Raw genomic sequence first — 12,958 nt, 5'->3', positions numbered from 1 at the left:
GTCAAAGACCTCCACTGATAACAGTTCCACAGATACACACAAAGACAAAGAATACAGAAAGCACATCACCCAAAAATGCAGAGTACCCTGGAAGGTGAGCTCCACGAGAGCAAGGAACTTATCTGCCCTCACCAGGGAAATATCCCTGTGCCCTGTACATATAAGAACTCTAACATTTGCTAAATGGATGAATGGACACATGAATGAATGAATGAATGAATGAATGAATGAATGAAGATAGAGTTAGTGATCATCCGTTTTGCAATTCCTTTGGACTTTCAACAAACTGTGCATAAGAACCGTTCTTTAGAACCAAACTCATTTGTAGGTAGGAGAGTTACCTGTGTGCTTATTTGTAGCCATGTGTGTCTACGTGCATTTGTGTAAATATACAAAGGGTCAACTCCAAATGTTTACAGTGACAAGGAGGACTATTTGTATTTTTGATCTTCTACTTTACTCTTTAAGACTTTTTTTTTTTTTTTTTTTTTAAAACAGATGTTACCTTTATAGAAAAAAGAAACAACCCCTATTTTATTGTGTTTGGAGGACAGTGTGACAGGCATATGTGCTTTAGGAAATGAAAAAACACAGGAAAACCTTTTTCATGTGAAAATGGTGAAATCTGAGGAGACACTTTCCAAATTCATATAGTTCTCTTGCCATGGCCAAGAATTCCAGAAGCATGTAGGTGAGTCACATGCCTACCTGAAGTTCAAAGCTTGCCTGATCCATGAAGAATCTTGTGAGAACTTCAGCAAACTGATTTATAGCACGGAGAAAAACCCTGGGGAAGGAAAATACCAGGTAAAGAAGGCAACTGTATGTCCTTTGAAACTTTTCCCCAACTATGTTAAAAGCTAAACCAAACCAAACCTGAACTTGGCATCTTAAGACCTCACAATCTAACAGTGTCCTTGTAGACCAACAGCACAATGCCATCCACAGACGGGGCACAGGAGCTCAGTTTACAGAACTAACAAGAAGAGCCACTCAGGGCCACATCCCAATTTAGGTAACTGAAGGTAGATCTGAGACTGCAAACCAGGACTCTTAAGCCTCAGAGCAGGGTAATATAGACTCTATTATGATGCTTCTGTTTAAGCTTAGCGTTTCTGGAGAAATTTTTTTAAATCTAATCTGTGCAAAGCAGGGAAGGCTTCTGCTAATCAGATATTAGAGTAGAATTACTCAGAATTGGATATCCTGTAGAGTTAACAATAATGCTTACAATAATGGGTTGCTTTATTTATCTCATTAAATTCTAACACTTTTAACATAATATATATTCAGTTCATTTCACTTTTGTTCAACAAGTATCTGTTGTGGGCCAGCAACTGCAAGGCACAGGCTCAGGTCTGTGTTGAAAGACACAGTGTCTGATCTTAAGAAATTTACAGCTTGGTCAGGGAAATTAACAACATGTACATCTATTATCTAACATAGAATCTGAAAACAATTCTATGAGGTTTGAATGGGGTATGGAAAATCAAGGAAGAAGAGAGGACATCCAGCTCAGAAAGGCTTTGTCTGGAGGTGACTCTTGAGAAGAACCTTATGGAACGGCTGGAACGCTGACAGCTGGAGGTTATGGGGAAGGCACTGCTGGTGGAAGACTGGTGTCAGGCAGAGCAGACCATGTATGCAGGGACTGGGCAGAGGCCAGTTTGGTTGGAGTACAGGTAGCATACACAGGGAAGTAGCAGAAGGGACTAGTTAGTTTGGCACTGCGTATCAAAAGTCCTGTAATTTCGCCAAACTTTTGAACTAGTAAATTATTTTAAGAGTGTATCCTGATAAGGCCGGGCGCGGTGGCTCAAGCCTGTAATCCCAGCACTTTGGGAGGCCGAGACGGGCGGATCACGAGGTCAGGAGATCGAGACCATACTGGCTAATATGGTGAAACCCCGTCTCTACTAAAAAATACAGAAAACTAGCCGGGCGAGGTGGCGGGCACCTGTAGTCCCAGCTACTCGGGAGGCTGAGGCAGGAGAATGGCGTAAACCCGGGAGGAGGAGCTTGCAGTGAGCTGAGATCCGGCCACTGCACTCCAGCCTGGGCGACAGAGTGAGACTCCGTCTCAAAAAAAAAAAAAAAAAAAAAAAAAAAGAAGGAGTGTATCCTGATAAAATAACCATGGATATCTGTAAATATGTAAAGCAAGGAAGGCCATCACAGTGCTATTTCACATAATAGAAAATGGAAAGAATCTAAATGTTCATAAGAAGAATCTGGTTAAATACATCACAGACAGATCATAGAACAGACAGTATCAGGTGAACCCTGACTGTCAGGATGACACAGGCCATGTGGAGCCACGGAAAGGTGCAGTGGAGAGTTGAGGATGACAATTACCGTGAGAGCACTGAAGAGACGATGCTAGAGAAGGGAGTAGAGAGCCCGAGGTGGAGCAAAGGCAATAACCCTGGGAAAATCAAGATCATGAGCACATAAATTAGGACCTCTGGAGCAGGAAGATTCTCACTTTACAGATGACGGATTTGAGGCAAAAGGATTTAAAGACACTTCCCAAAGTTCACACAGCAGCCTCAGGTATTCAGACAAATGCCTCAGGGCCAGCCATCGGCTGTCTCACCTGTTCTGAGTCATATTCATCACCATCCAATCTTTGGCATAGACATTTTTTCCAATCAGGTCCTTGAACATGATAAAAGTTTCCATGAGGAAGTCCTGCGGAGAACAGAGGAGTGGTTGGGGGAAAACTGGGTTACATTCATAGTCTTTATTCTGGTGTGTACACAAGCAGAACCACAACCTCAGAACAGGATGTTCCTAGTGCCACAGTAACAGCCCATCTTTCAATGGTTTTAGGAATAACAAAGCATTCTTGCAGCTAGCTATGATGCGATTTGATTTTTATATTGTAGGACCCTATAAGGAAGATGAGGACAAAAAGAATCATCCACATTTTACAAATGGTACAACCGAGACTGAGAAAAACTAAAGGACTCGCTTAACCGCACTGAAAGTAGGAAGGAGGGTCGGGTGTGGTGGCTTACACCTGTAATCTCAGCACTTTGGGAGGCTGAGGTGGGCAGATCATGAGGTCAGGAGTTTGAGACCAGCCTGGCCAACTTGGCGAAATTCCATCTCTATTAAAAATACAAAAATTTGCCAGGCTTGGTGGCGTATGCCTGTAGTGCCAGCTACTTGGGAGGCTGAGGCAGGAGTACTGCTTGAACCAGGGAGGCAGAGGTTGCAGTGAGCTGAGATTGTGCCATTGCACTCCAGCCTGCATAGGAGAGTGAGACTCCGTCTCAAAAAAAAAAAAAAAAAAAAAAAGAAAAAAAGAAAAAAAGAAAATGGGAAGGAGAAGAGTTGGGTGAGAACTTGGGGCTTTGGACCCCAAGTTTGTAATCCTTATCTCTTTCGTCCTCCGCTACCACAGGTTGTCAGAATGTGTCTCATGCACTTAAACATAATTCACCAACAATTGTGGGGGAATGGATACTTTTAATAGAGTTCAGTTCAATTCTCCTTTATTATGGTCAGAACAGGACACAGTGATACACACGCAGAATCACGATTCTTCCTGTGCCAGGGACGTTATCATGTGCAGCCTGGAAGAAGGGTCCTAAACGGTCCTTGAAAAGGGACCATAGCAGTGGCTGGTGATGACTAATAACTAATCACTTAAGCATACAGAGCTCTTCTGCTCCAAAGGGGGCTGTGAGCAAAAACTAATTCAAAAATAGAACAATCAGAGTTGAAATCAAAGCTAAAATGTTTTGAAGGCATTTTTATTAGTTAGCTAAATTTAGACCTTTTCCACTGTGATTCCTGAAAGTCCTGTCCAGTTTCTCTGGCACTAACCTACACAGTCTCGCCTGGACACTTGTCTGTTGTGCAGTAGTAAGAACACAGTATGTGAGAGGCAGGAGGAGGTCCAGGTCCTATTGCTAACCATATTTTTCTGAGACGCTGGTCAAGCTGGGTAACTTCCTATACTTTGGATGCTGAATGGCATGGGGCATGACTCTCTCTGGCCAGCAAGTGTGTGTGTGCAACTGTGGATTTTCCCCTGGTTTTATGGCGAGTTAGACGTACCCACCCTCAATTCTGAAATCCTAGACGTAGTTAATGAATTCAAATTCGTTTCATCATATATTTATTTACTTATTTATTTATTTTGAGATGGAGTCTTGCTTTGTCGCCTGGGCTGGAGTGCAGTGGCACAATCTCAACTCACTGCAACCTCCACCTCATGGTTTCAAGCGATTCTGCTGCCTCAGTCACCCCAATAGCTGAGATTACAGGTGTCTGCCACCACCCTTGGCTAATTTATTTTATTTTATTTTTAGTAGCGATGGGGTTTTACCACGTGGGCCAGGCTGGTCTCGAACTCCTGACTTCCAGCCAGTGATCCACCTGCCTCGGCCTCCCAAAGTGCTGAGACTACAGGCACGAGTCACCACATCTGGCCTCATAATATATTTTAAGCACTTCCACCAATTTATTAGCCATTCTGTTAACTTTTCTTTTAAATCCATAAGAATTCATGGTTTGTGAAGCAAGGATTCAATTTAGATACTTGTTATTTGCTTCAGATACAGACCTTCCATTTAACTCCTGGAAATCTAAATTAATGACACAGTATGATAAAGGAAACTCACAAGGAATCCCAAAGCCTGGTTTTATCCACCACTACCAAAGGGCCTTCACGCGATTCACTCAGAAGGCAGCGTGAGGGACTGAAAGGCCACTGGGAAGCAAAGGCCTAGCTGTGCACCATAACTTGGCCCCTGGGGACTACATTCATGCAAGTTCCCTCATTTCTCCAGGCCTTAGTTCCCTTGTGGGGATAATGATCCTCTTTTAATTACATAATATAGCTGGAGGAGCTCACCATCATGCTGGTAAACAGGAGGTATGCCCCTTTTTTTCTTACTTAACAAAGGAGCCAAATTGTCAGGGTTTGAATTTAAAACTTCCCTATTCCGCCTGCTTTCTAAAGGAAATTTGCAACAAAAATCCCTAAAATTTTTATTGTTAATTTAACTTTATATAGCAATAATAATACGATGATTGTCACAAACGGCTAGTCCTCATAGGCATTAGCTACATGCCAACCTGCACGAAGCTGGGTATTTCCCACACATGGAGCCAAGCAACACTTAAGTAACCCTCAAGGTGGGTACTATCTTGCAGATGAGGAAACTGAAGCTCAGTGAGGTTCAACAGCTTGCCCCAAATTGCATACAAGGAAGTGGAATGGTCAGAATTCAAACTCAGAGCTGGGTGTTCTAAAGCCGGTGCTAAAGCAGGTGCTATGCCACCTGCCTGTAGAGGACACATGTCTACCTTTGGCCTTCCCCCTCCCCTCCTCTCCTCTCATCCTGGTCCTCTTGTGCCTGGTCTCCACAGGCACATCTACGTATTGCTATGGTTCCTATGCCATGCTGCCTGCCACGATGTGGCCCAAGCAGAGGCTCATGGAGACCTTCAGCTCAAGCCATGTGGTCTAACACAGATTTGAGAGTCCACCATTGGGCCAACGAATAATAACAAACAGCACTTTCCCTCCAATTCCTTGTATGTTTGTCCATCATGTGGGCACGGCAGAAAGGTGAGTAGTGGGCATGGCAGAAGGGTGGGTAATGGACAAGGAAGGAGCTGTGAATCCATGGGGGCAATGGCCTCCTACTCAGCATGACAGACGCAGAAAGTGGAAAATCTAGAACAAAGAGACTGGAATATGCACAGATGATGGGAAAGTATCCAAAGACTAGTGTCAACATGACACCAGTGTGCTAATCCAGCGGCACATCCTGTCCACTGCTCTGCAAAGTCTAACAACACTTTCATGGACATCTGAAGGGCCACTAACAATCCCCTGAAGGGAAGGTACAGTGAAGCCACAGCCAGAGGCCTAACTTAGCCTCTTAGGTGAGTGCTTCATAGCAACTATGAGAACAATTTTCCTGCTTAAAACAATAGAGAACAAAATATTTTCATCTGAAGATAACTTACAAATGCTGTAAAGCAGGAGTCCCCAACCTTTTTGGCACCAGGTTTCAGGAAAGACAATTTTCCCATGAATGGGGGCAGGAATGGTTTTGGGATGAAACTGTTCCACCTCAGATCATCAGGCACTGGTGAGATTCACATAAGGAGCGGGCAACCCAGATTCCTCGCATGTGCAGTTCACAACAGGATTCAGCTCCTATGAGAATCTAATGCCTCTGCTGTTCTGACAGGAGCTCAGGAGTTAAATGCTCACTGGCCCGCTGCTCACTTCCTGCTGTGCAGCCAGGTTCCTAAAAGGCCATGGACAGGTTGTAAAGGGCAGGGATTACCTCTTTTTGTTGCCCTCTCCAAAATGATGGTATCAACCACGTCTTAGGAGACTTTGCACACCCCTGCCTTCTAAAATCCTTGCCATGACATGAGTAGTTACTGTACCACGTATGAAATCCTGTTTTCAGAGCAAAAAACATCTCCCAAATATTGCTAAATAAGGACTCTCTCTAAATCCAAGAAAGATTAAGGTGTGCGATAACCTCTTGGTATATGTGTTGTACTCTTTTTCAAATCCTATCAAAGACAGAAAGTAGGAATTAGCTCTCTCCTTTCTGTAACCACTGTGGACAGCCACACAGCACTGGAGGTGGGTGGGAAGAGAAGCCTGGACTCCTGATGTGCAGCTTCAGCCATTTTTTTAAACCAAATATAAGAAGTCTTCAAGTTACCAGGACCAGTAAAGGCAACTTACAATGATGTCTTGTCTGGTTTTGAAAGTGCTGATGTAGTGGCTATAGTGGCTGTCGTCCATTTGCTGTAGGATGGCAATCATGCAAGCCACAAAACTCCCCTGGAAGGAAAAGGAAAGCACAAATCCAAGACTCCTTAGACCACCAACTGACAAAAACACGATGTGAGCCCCAAGAACTTGGCTTTTTCCACCCAACGAGCCATGCAGGTACCCCACCACACTGGAAACACGCTGCATTCTACAGGTCCAAAGGCCACGTGCTTTGCAGTTTCTGCTTCAAACTACCTCCTTCCAGGTATGAGTGAAGGACTTGCATTAACAGCTATGAAGTGTGGAATCCTATAGACGGGACACCTCAATGAGATTACCAGTGAAGATGTCATAACTTGTGGGGCTTTGGGTTTCTTGTTGAGACAGAGCTGTAGCATAGAATTCCATGGAGAAATGTCCGAAATACTTAGATTAGTTAAACAAATCTTAACGGGGAGGAAGGCTAGCAGGAAAAGCGGTGGCAACACCGAGCATGGAGGAAAGGAGGGCAAGGGATGATGATGAAAACTCCCTGCTAGAATACCTGTGATATGGTTTGGCTGTGTCCCCACCCAAATCTCATCTTGAATTGTAGTTCCCATTATCCCCATGTGTTGTGGGAGGTAATTTAATGGTGGGAACGGTTACACTCATGCTAGTCTCGTGACAGTGAGTTCTCACAAGATCTGATGGTTTTACAAGAGGGTTTTCCCCCTTTTGCTTGGCATTTCTGGCTGCTGCCATGTGAAGAAGGATATGTTTGCTTCCTCTTCCGCCATGATTGTAAGTTTCCTGAGGTCTCCCCAGCCATGCTGAACTGCTAGTCAATTAAACCTCTTCCCTTGATAAACTACTCAGATTTATCAACTACCCAGTCTCAGGTATGTTTCTATTAGCAGCATGCGAATGGACTAATACCACCTGATACCACTTCTCCAACTCCAGAGCCCATCAGCCAGTTGTTCCAATATACTACCCACATGAATTGTGACCCTGACTTGAAGATAAAAAATTAGTAACTAGATGATTAATTAACATCGCTTCCATTTGTGAGTTCGGGAATTACATATTCAAGGTGCTACCCCTAGACCAAAAAAATGTGAATTATAGACTTAGTTTTATAGACAGGGAGTAAAGATCCAGGGGTGCTAACCTCCTGTATTCATGCAGTTATGAAAATAACACAAAGGAATTTAGCACAGGAGAGATGAACATACAGCTGTTTCTAAAACAGAGAGAAAGTTTCCCCAAGCAGAACAACGAAAGACTGTCTGTGTCTATCTCTTACTGAATGCATTCCCTAGACTGTTTCTTTTGTTTTAAAAAGTTTATATTTTAGGCCTGGTGGCATGGTTCACACCTGTAATCCCAGCACTTTGGGAGGCCAAGGCAGGCGGATCACTTGAGGTCAGGAGTTTGAGATCAGACTGGCCAACATGGTGAAACCCCATCTCTACTAAAAATACAAAAATCAGCCTGGCATGGCGGCAGGCACCTATAATCCCAGCTACTTGGGAGGCAGAGGCAGGAAAATTGCTTGAACTTGGGAGGCAGAGATGCAGTGAGCCGAGATTGCACCACTGCACTCCAGCCTGGGTGATGGCCAGAGCCTGTCTCAAAAAAACAAAACAAAACAAAAAAAAGGTTTATTTTTTCAATTACAAAGCAGTGTAAATTTATTGTACTAAGGCCTTTGATATATATATTGCCAAATGATCATATAGCTTGTTTTCCCAACGGCGTCTAACACAATTTCTTTCTCCAAGACCTTGCCTATTCTGGGTATTAGAGGTTTACTTAATCTCCCTTCGCATTTTCATTTCCTTTTCTCTAAATTAAACAGTCTGTCCATGAACTTTTTGGCCATTTAGCTTTCTCATGTTGCTGTTTGTACCCATTCTTTACTCATTTTTCTATTAAAACAATATCTTTGCTTAGTGGCTTATAATAGCTTTTGTATATTAAGTTTATTAGCCACCTGTCACCTATGTTACAAAAATTTTTAAAGTTTGGGGCTTAACTTTTAATTTGCATATACACACACACACACACACACACACACACACATCTTCATATATAGGGATTTAAAATTTCACCTAGTAAAATCGATTTTTTCTTGTATTTTAACTATAAAAATCCATGAATCCTGTTCCTCCTCAAATCAGTTATCTATTATTTTATTCTAGCACGTTATAATGTAATTTTTTTAAATTGAATACTTCATTCTATCTGACATTTATTTTGTGGGTATAGTATGAAGTTGAACAAATTTTTTCCAAATTAACTAATTTTCTTTTTCTTTGTTTGAGACGGGGTCTCATTCTGTCGCCCAGGCTACAGCACAGTGGCGATCATGGCTGACTGTAGCCTCGACTTCCCTGGGGCTCAAGCAATCCTCACATCTCAGCCTCCTGAGTAGTTGGGATTACAGGCGCATGTCACCACGCCTGGCTAATTTTTGTATTTTTTTTTTTGAGACAGGCTCTTGCAATGTTTCTCAGGCTGGTCTCCAACTCCTGGACTCAAGTGATCTGCTAGCTTCAGCCTCCTGAAGTGCTGGGATCACAGGCATGAGCCACCGCACCCAGCCCCAAATTGTTAACTAATGTTCTAAACAATGTTTACTAAAAACCTTCATTTTCTCTTTTGAAAGGTAACAAAATATTCATACGATCCAAAATCTCCTTTTCACTTATGGTTCTGTTCTGCTGATATGTATCCTCTAAGTCTGACAGGCGAGCTCTCCATTATTACGTTTATTTTTATTTTTATTTTTTTACGAGACGGAGTCTTGCTCTGTCACCAGGCTGGAGCACAGTGGCGCAATCTCAGCTCACTACAATCTCCGCCTCCCGGGTTCAAGTGATTCCCCCTGCCTCAGCCTCCCAAGTAGTTGGGACTACAGACATGCATCACCACAACTGGCTAATTTTTTTTTTTTTTTTTTGTATTTTAGTAGAGACGGGGTTTCACCACATTGGCCAGGGTGGTCTTGATCTCCTGACCTCGTGATCTGCCCACCTCAGTCTCCCAAAGTGCTGGGATTACAGGCATGAGCCACCATGTCAGGCCTCGTTATTATTTCTATTTGGCTATTTATTTGTAACTAGTACTTATTCTTACTCTGATATTTTTGTGACTGAATTAAATAGACTTTCTCATTTATAATCGCTAAACAGCTTCTGTCGTTAAAGAACAGGCATTAAATATCATTTATTTTAAAACAGGTTAGAGGCTGGGTGCAGTGGCTCATACCTGTAATCCCAGCACTTTAGGATGCTAAGGTGGGTGGATCATTTGAGGTCAGGAGCTCAAGACCAGCCCAGCCAACATGGCAAAACCTCATCTCTACTAAAAATACAAAAATTAGCTGGGTGTCAGGGCACACACTTGTAACCCCAGCTACTTGGGAGGCTGAGGTAGGACAATCACTTGAATCTGGGAGGTGGAGGTCGCAGTGAACGACCTCTACAAAAAAATTAAAAGTTAGCCAGGCATGGCGGCATGTGCCTGTAGTCCCAGCTGCTTAGGAGGATGACGCAAGAGGCTTGCTTAGACTCAGGAGATTGAGGCTGCAGTGAGCTGTGAAGGTGCCACTATACTTCACCCTGGTGACAGAGTGAGAACCTGTCTCTATTTAGAAAAACAAAAGGTATTTAATTTCAACAAAAGGTATTCAATTCCTAATCATCTTATTTAAAGCTGTGACTCCCCCCCCTCACTTCCCTTAACCTGCTATTATTTTTTTCCTCTATAGCACCTGTTGTCTCCTAACACTATGTAGTTTATTTTGCTATAACTGTTGTCATTATTGTTGGTGTCAGCTCCTCAAAGGCAGTGATTTTTCTGTTGTGTTCATGGGTACATCTTCAGTGTCCAGAGCAGTGCCTGTTTTACGGCAGTTTTTCATACCTATTTGTGAAATAAATGAATTTTTTTAATCTGACAGGAATTTGGAATAATTCTTGTCCTATGTCCTCTAATTAAAATCTAACCGTAGCTTTTAATACAGCAAGTAAAAGATGCTTCACTTTAATGATGACACCACTGAGTCTTTCCACAGCTACCCCTGGTCTCTATCATAGTTGTTACCTGGCGTCTATTTAGATAGAGTACACAGAAAACAAGAGGCCAGAGAGCAACACTGGCCTTTCCACAAGCATGCTAACCACAGGTTCTTTAAAATGTCTGGTTTTGTTCCCTGAATCAAGGGGGCTGGGTGGTTCATACTGGATCATTTTCTTTCTTTCTTTCTTTTCAAGGCAGGCTATTGCTCTGTTGTCCAGGCTGGAGTGCAGTGACACAATCACAGCTTACTGCAGCCTCGACATCCCATGTTCAAGTGATCCTCCCACCTTAGCCTCCTGAGATCAGGGTGCCAGCATGGTACCTGATCCACAGGCACAGGCACATGCCACCACCACGCCCAGCTAATTTTTAAAATTTTTTGTAGAGATGGGGTCTCACTATATTGCCTAGGCTGGATTATTTTCTCTCAAGAGAAAATCCATGTCAGAATCAAGATTTGCTCAAGGTTATAACCAATAACCCATGATGTGAGAGGCCCATGTGAAGAACAGCCTCAAGCCACTGGCCCCGAAGGCTTCCCGATAGGCCGTGGGGACAGAGAAGCAGCAGCAGCCGTGGGATCCACCAAAGAGATACTCACGATGTGGGGAGACTGCCGGCTCATCCCAATCACTGTCCGGTTGATCCTTCTCAGCAGCCGTTCCATTATAAGCTGAATGTGCATTGCAGTAGCGCCCTGTGGGAACACAGGATTTGATTCCATTCCTTCTGACTCAGTTTTGCTTTTCTTAAGGGAACTTCAGATAGATGAGTTTTGTCTTTAAATCTCTTTCTGGCTCCTCCCTACAAAGCAATCTCTTGTCCAAAAGTGGAAAATGGTCTCAGAATAGTACAAAACTTTATGAAGAAAATAATTGAAAATGATCAATCGTAACATTTAAAAGATGAATGTGGGTGTGCAGGGACGAGTGCCTTCCTACTAACTCAGATCGCTCAGGTTCACTGAGAGCTCACTGTGGCCACTGACTCAACAAATAGTTTTGGGGGACCCCCATTAGCATGATGTATTCTGTTCTGAGGTTGAGCAGATTAGAACTGCCCAGGTCAATTAGGCACATGTGTGGGACATTAAAGGCAAAAATACAAAGCACTTATCACCTTCTGTGTTGTAGGAAAAAAAAAATAAGAAATTCAAGTCAAGGGAATTGTGATGGAGTAAATGTTTGTGTCTCCTCCAAACTCATATGTGAAGCCCTAACCCCCATCGTGATGGTATCAGGAGATGGGGCTCTTGAGTTGTCATGAAGGTTAGATGAGGTCATGAGGGTGGGGCCCTGGACTGAAGGGATGAACATGCTTTTAGTAAATGAGATATCACAGATATCAATCTCTCTCTCCACCATGCAAGCACACAGCAAGAAGGCAGCTGTCTGCAAGCCGGGAAGAAAGACCTCACCAAAACTGAACCATGCTGGTACCCTGATCTCAGACACTCAGTATCCAGAACTGTGAGAAAATAAATGTCTGTTGTTTAAGCCACGCAGTCTGTGGTATTTTGTTATGGAAGGCTGACTGAGCAGACTAATGCAAGGATGATTTTGTATTCTGACTCTGTCATGTGTGACTTTGAGCAATTATTCCACTTCGCTGAGCTTGCAGTTTTCATAGCTGCAAAAGGGAGATAGTAACAGTTTTCTTATAGGAATTAGTAGGGCTGATGTAGTCATCAAGTGTACTGGATAAATGTGTATTCCTTCTTTTACCTTCTTTCCCTTTTTTGTAGCTAGATATTACACTCATTTGGCTCCGACTTACCCATATGCAACTTGACTTTTCACAGCCTCTATCTGTCCTTGCTGTATGATAGATATTTTGAAACTCCTGCTTAATGCTTCAAATAACTAAATCATTGCTCTCTCTCTCTCTCTCTCTCTCTATATATATATATATATATATATATATATATTGCTTCTTAACATTTTTATTAATTTTTACAAATCCAACTGGCAAAGACAGTACTTATCCAGCATGTACAACATGAAGATTTGGTACACGTAATCATGTAATGGTTTCCATGGTCAAATGAACACATCCATTGCCACCCCTGCCATACATTAGATTCCCAGAACTTGCTCATCCTATAACTGACACTTTCTACCCTTTGAC

General features: G+C 42.8%; 1 protein-coding gene across 1 annotated transcript in view; it reads right to left on the bottom strand.

The window, feature by feature from the left end:
• Positions 1 to 12,958, bottom strand: part of DOCK5 (dedicator of cytokinesis 5) — a 233,633-nt gene that overhangs the window by 47,864 nt on the left and 172,811 nt on the right. The window contains exons 27-30 of the mRNA XM_025394592.1: positions 11,433 to 11,528; positions 6,734 to 6,832; positions 2,597 to 2,691; positions 709 to 787 (exon numbers count right to left, since the gene is read on the bottom strand). Coding sequence (XP_025250377.1) covers positions 709 to 787; positions 2,597 to 2,691; positions 6,734 to 6,832; positions 11,433 to 11,528 — 369 coding nt within the window. The remainder of the gene's footprint in view (positions 1 to 708; positions 788 to 2,596; positions 2,692 to 6,733; positions 6,833 to 11,432; positions 11,529 to 12,958) is intronic.

This window comes from Theropithecus gelada, chromosome 8 (assembly GCF_003255815.1).
Source record: "Theropithecus gelada isolate Dixy chromosome 8, Tgel_1.0, whole genome shotgun sequence".
NCBI classification, from domain to species: domain Eukaryota; kingdom Metazoa; phylum Chordata; class Mammalia; order Primates; family Cercopithecidae; genus Theropithecus; species Theropithecus gelada.
The sequence above is the reverse complement of the archived record's forward strand: the minus strand, read 5'-3'. Positions and strand labels throughout refer to the sequence as shown.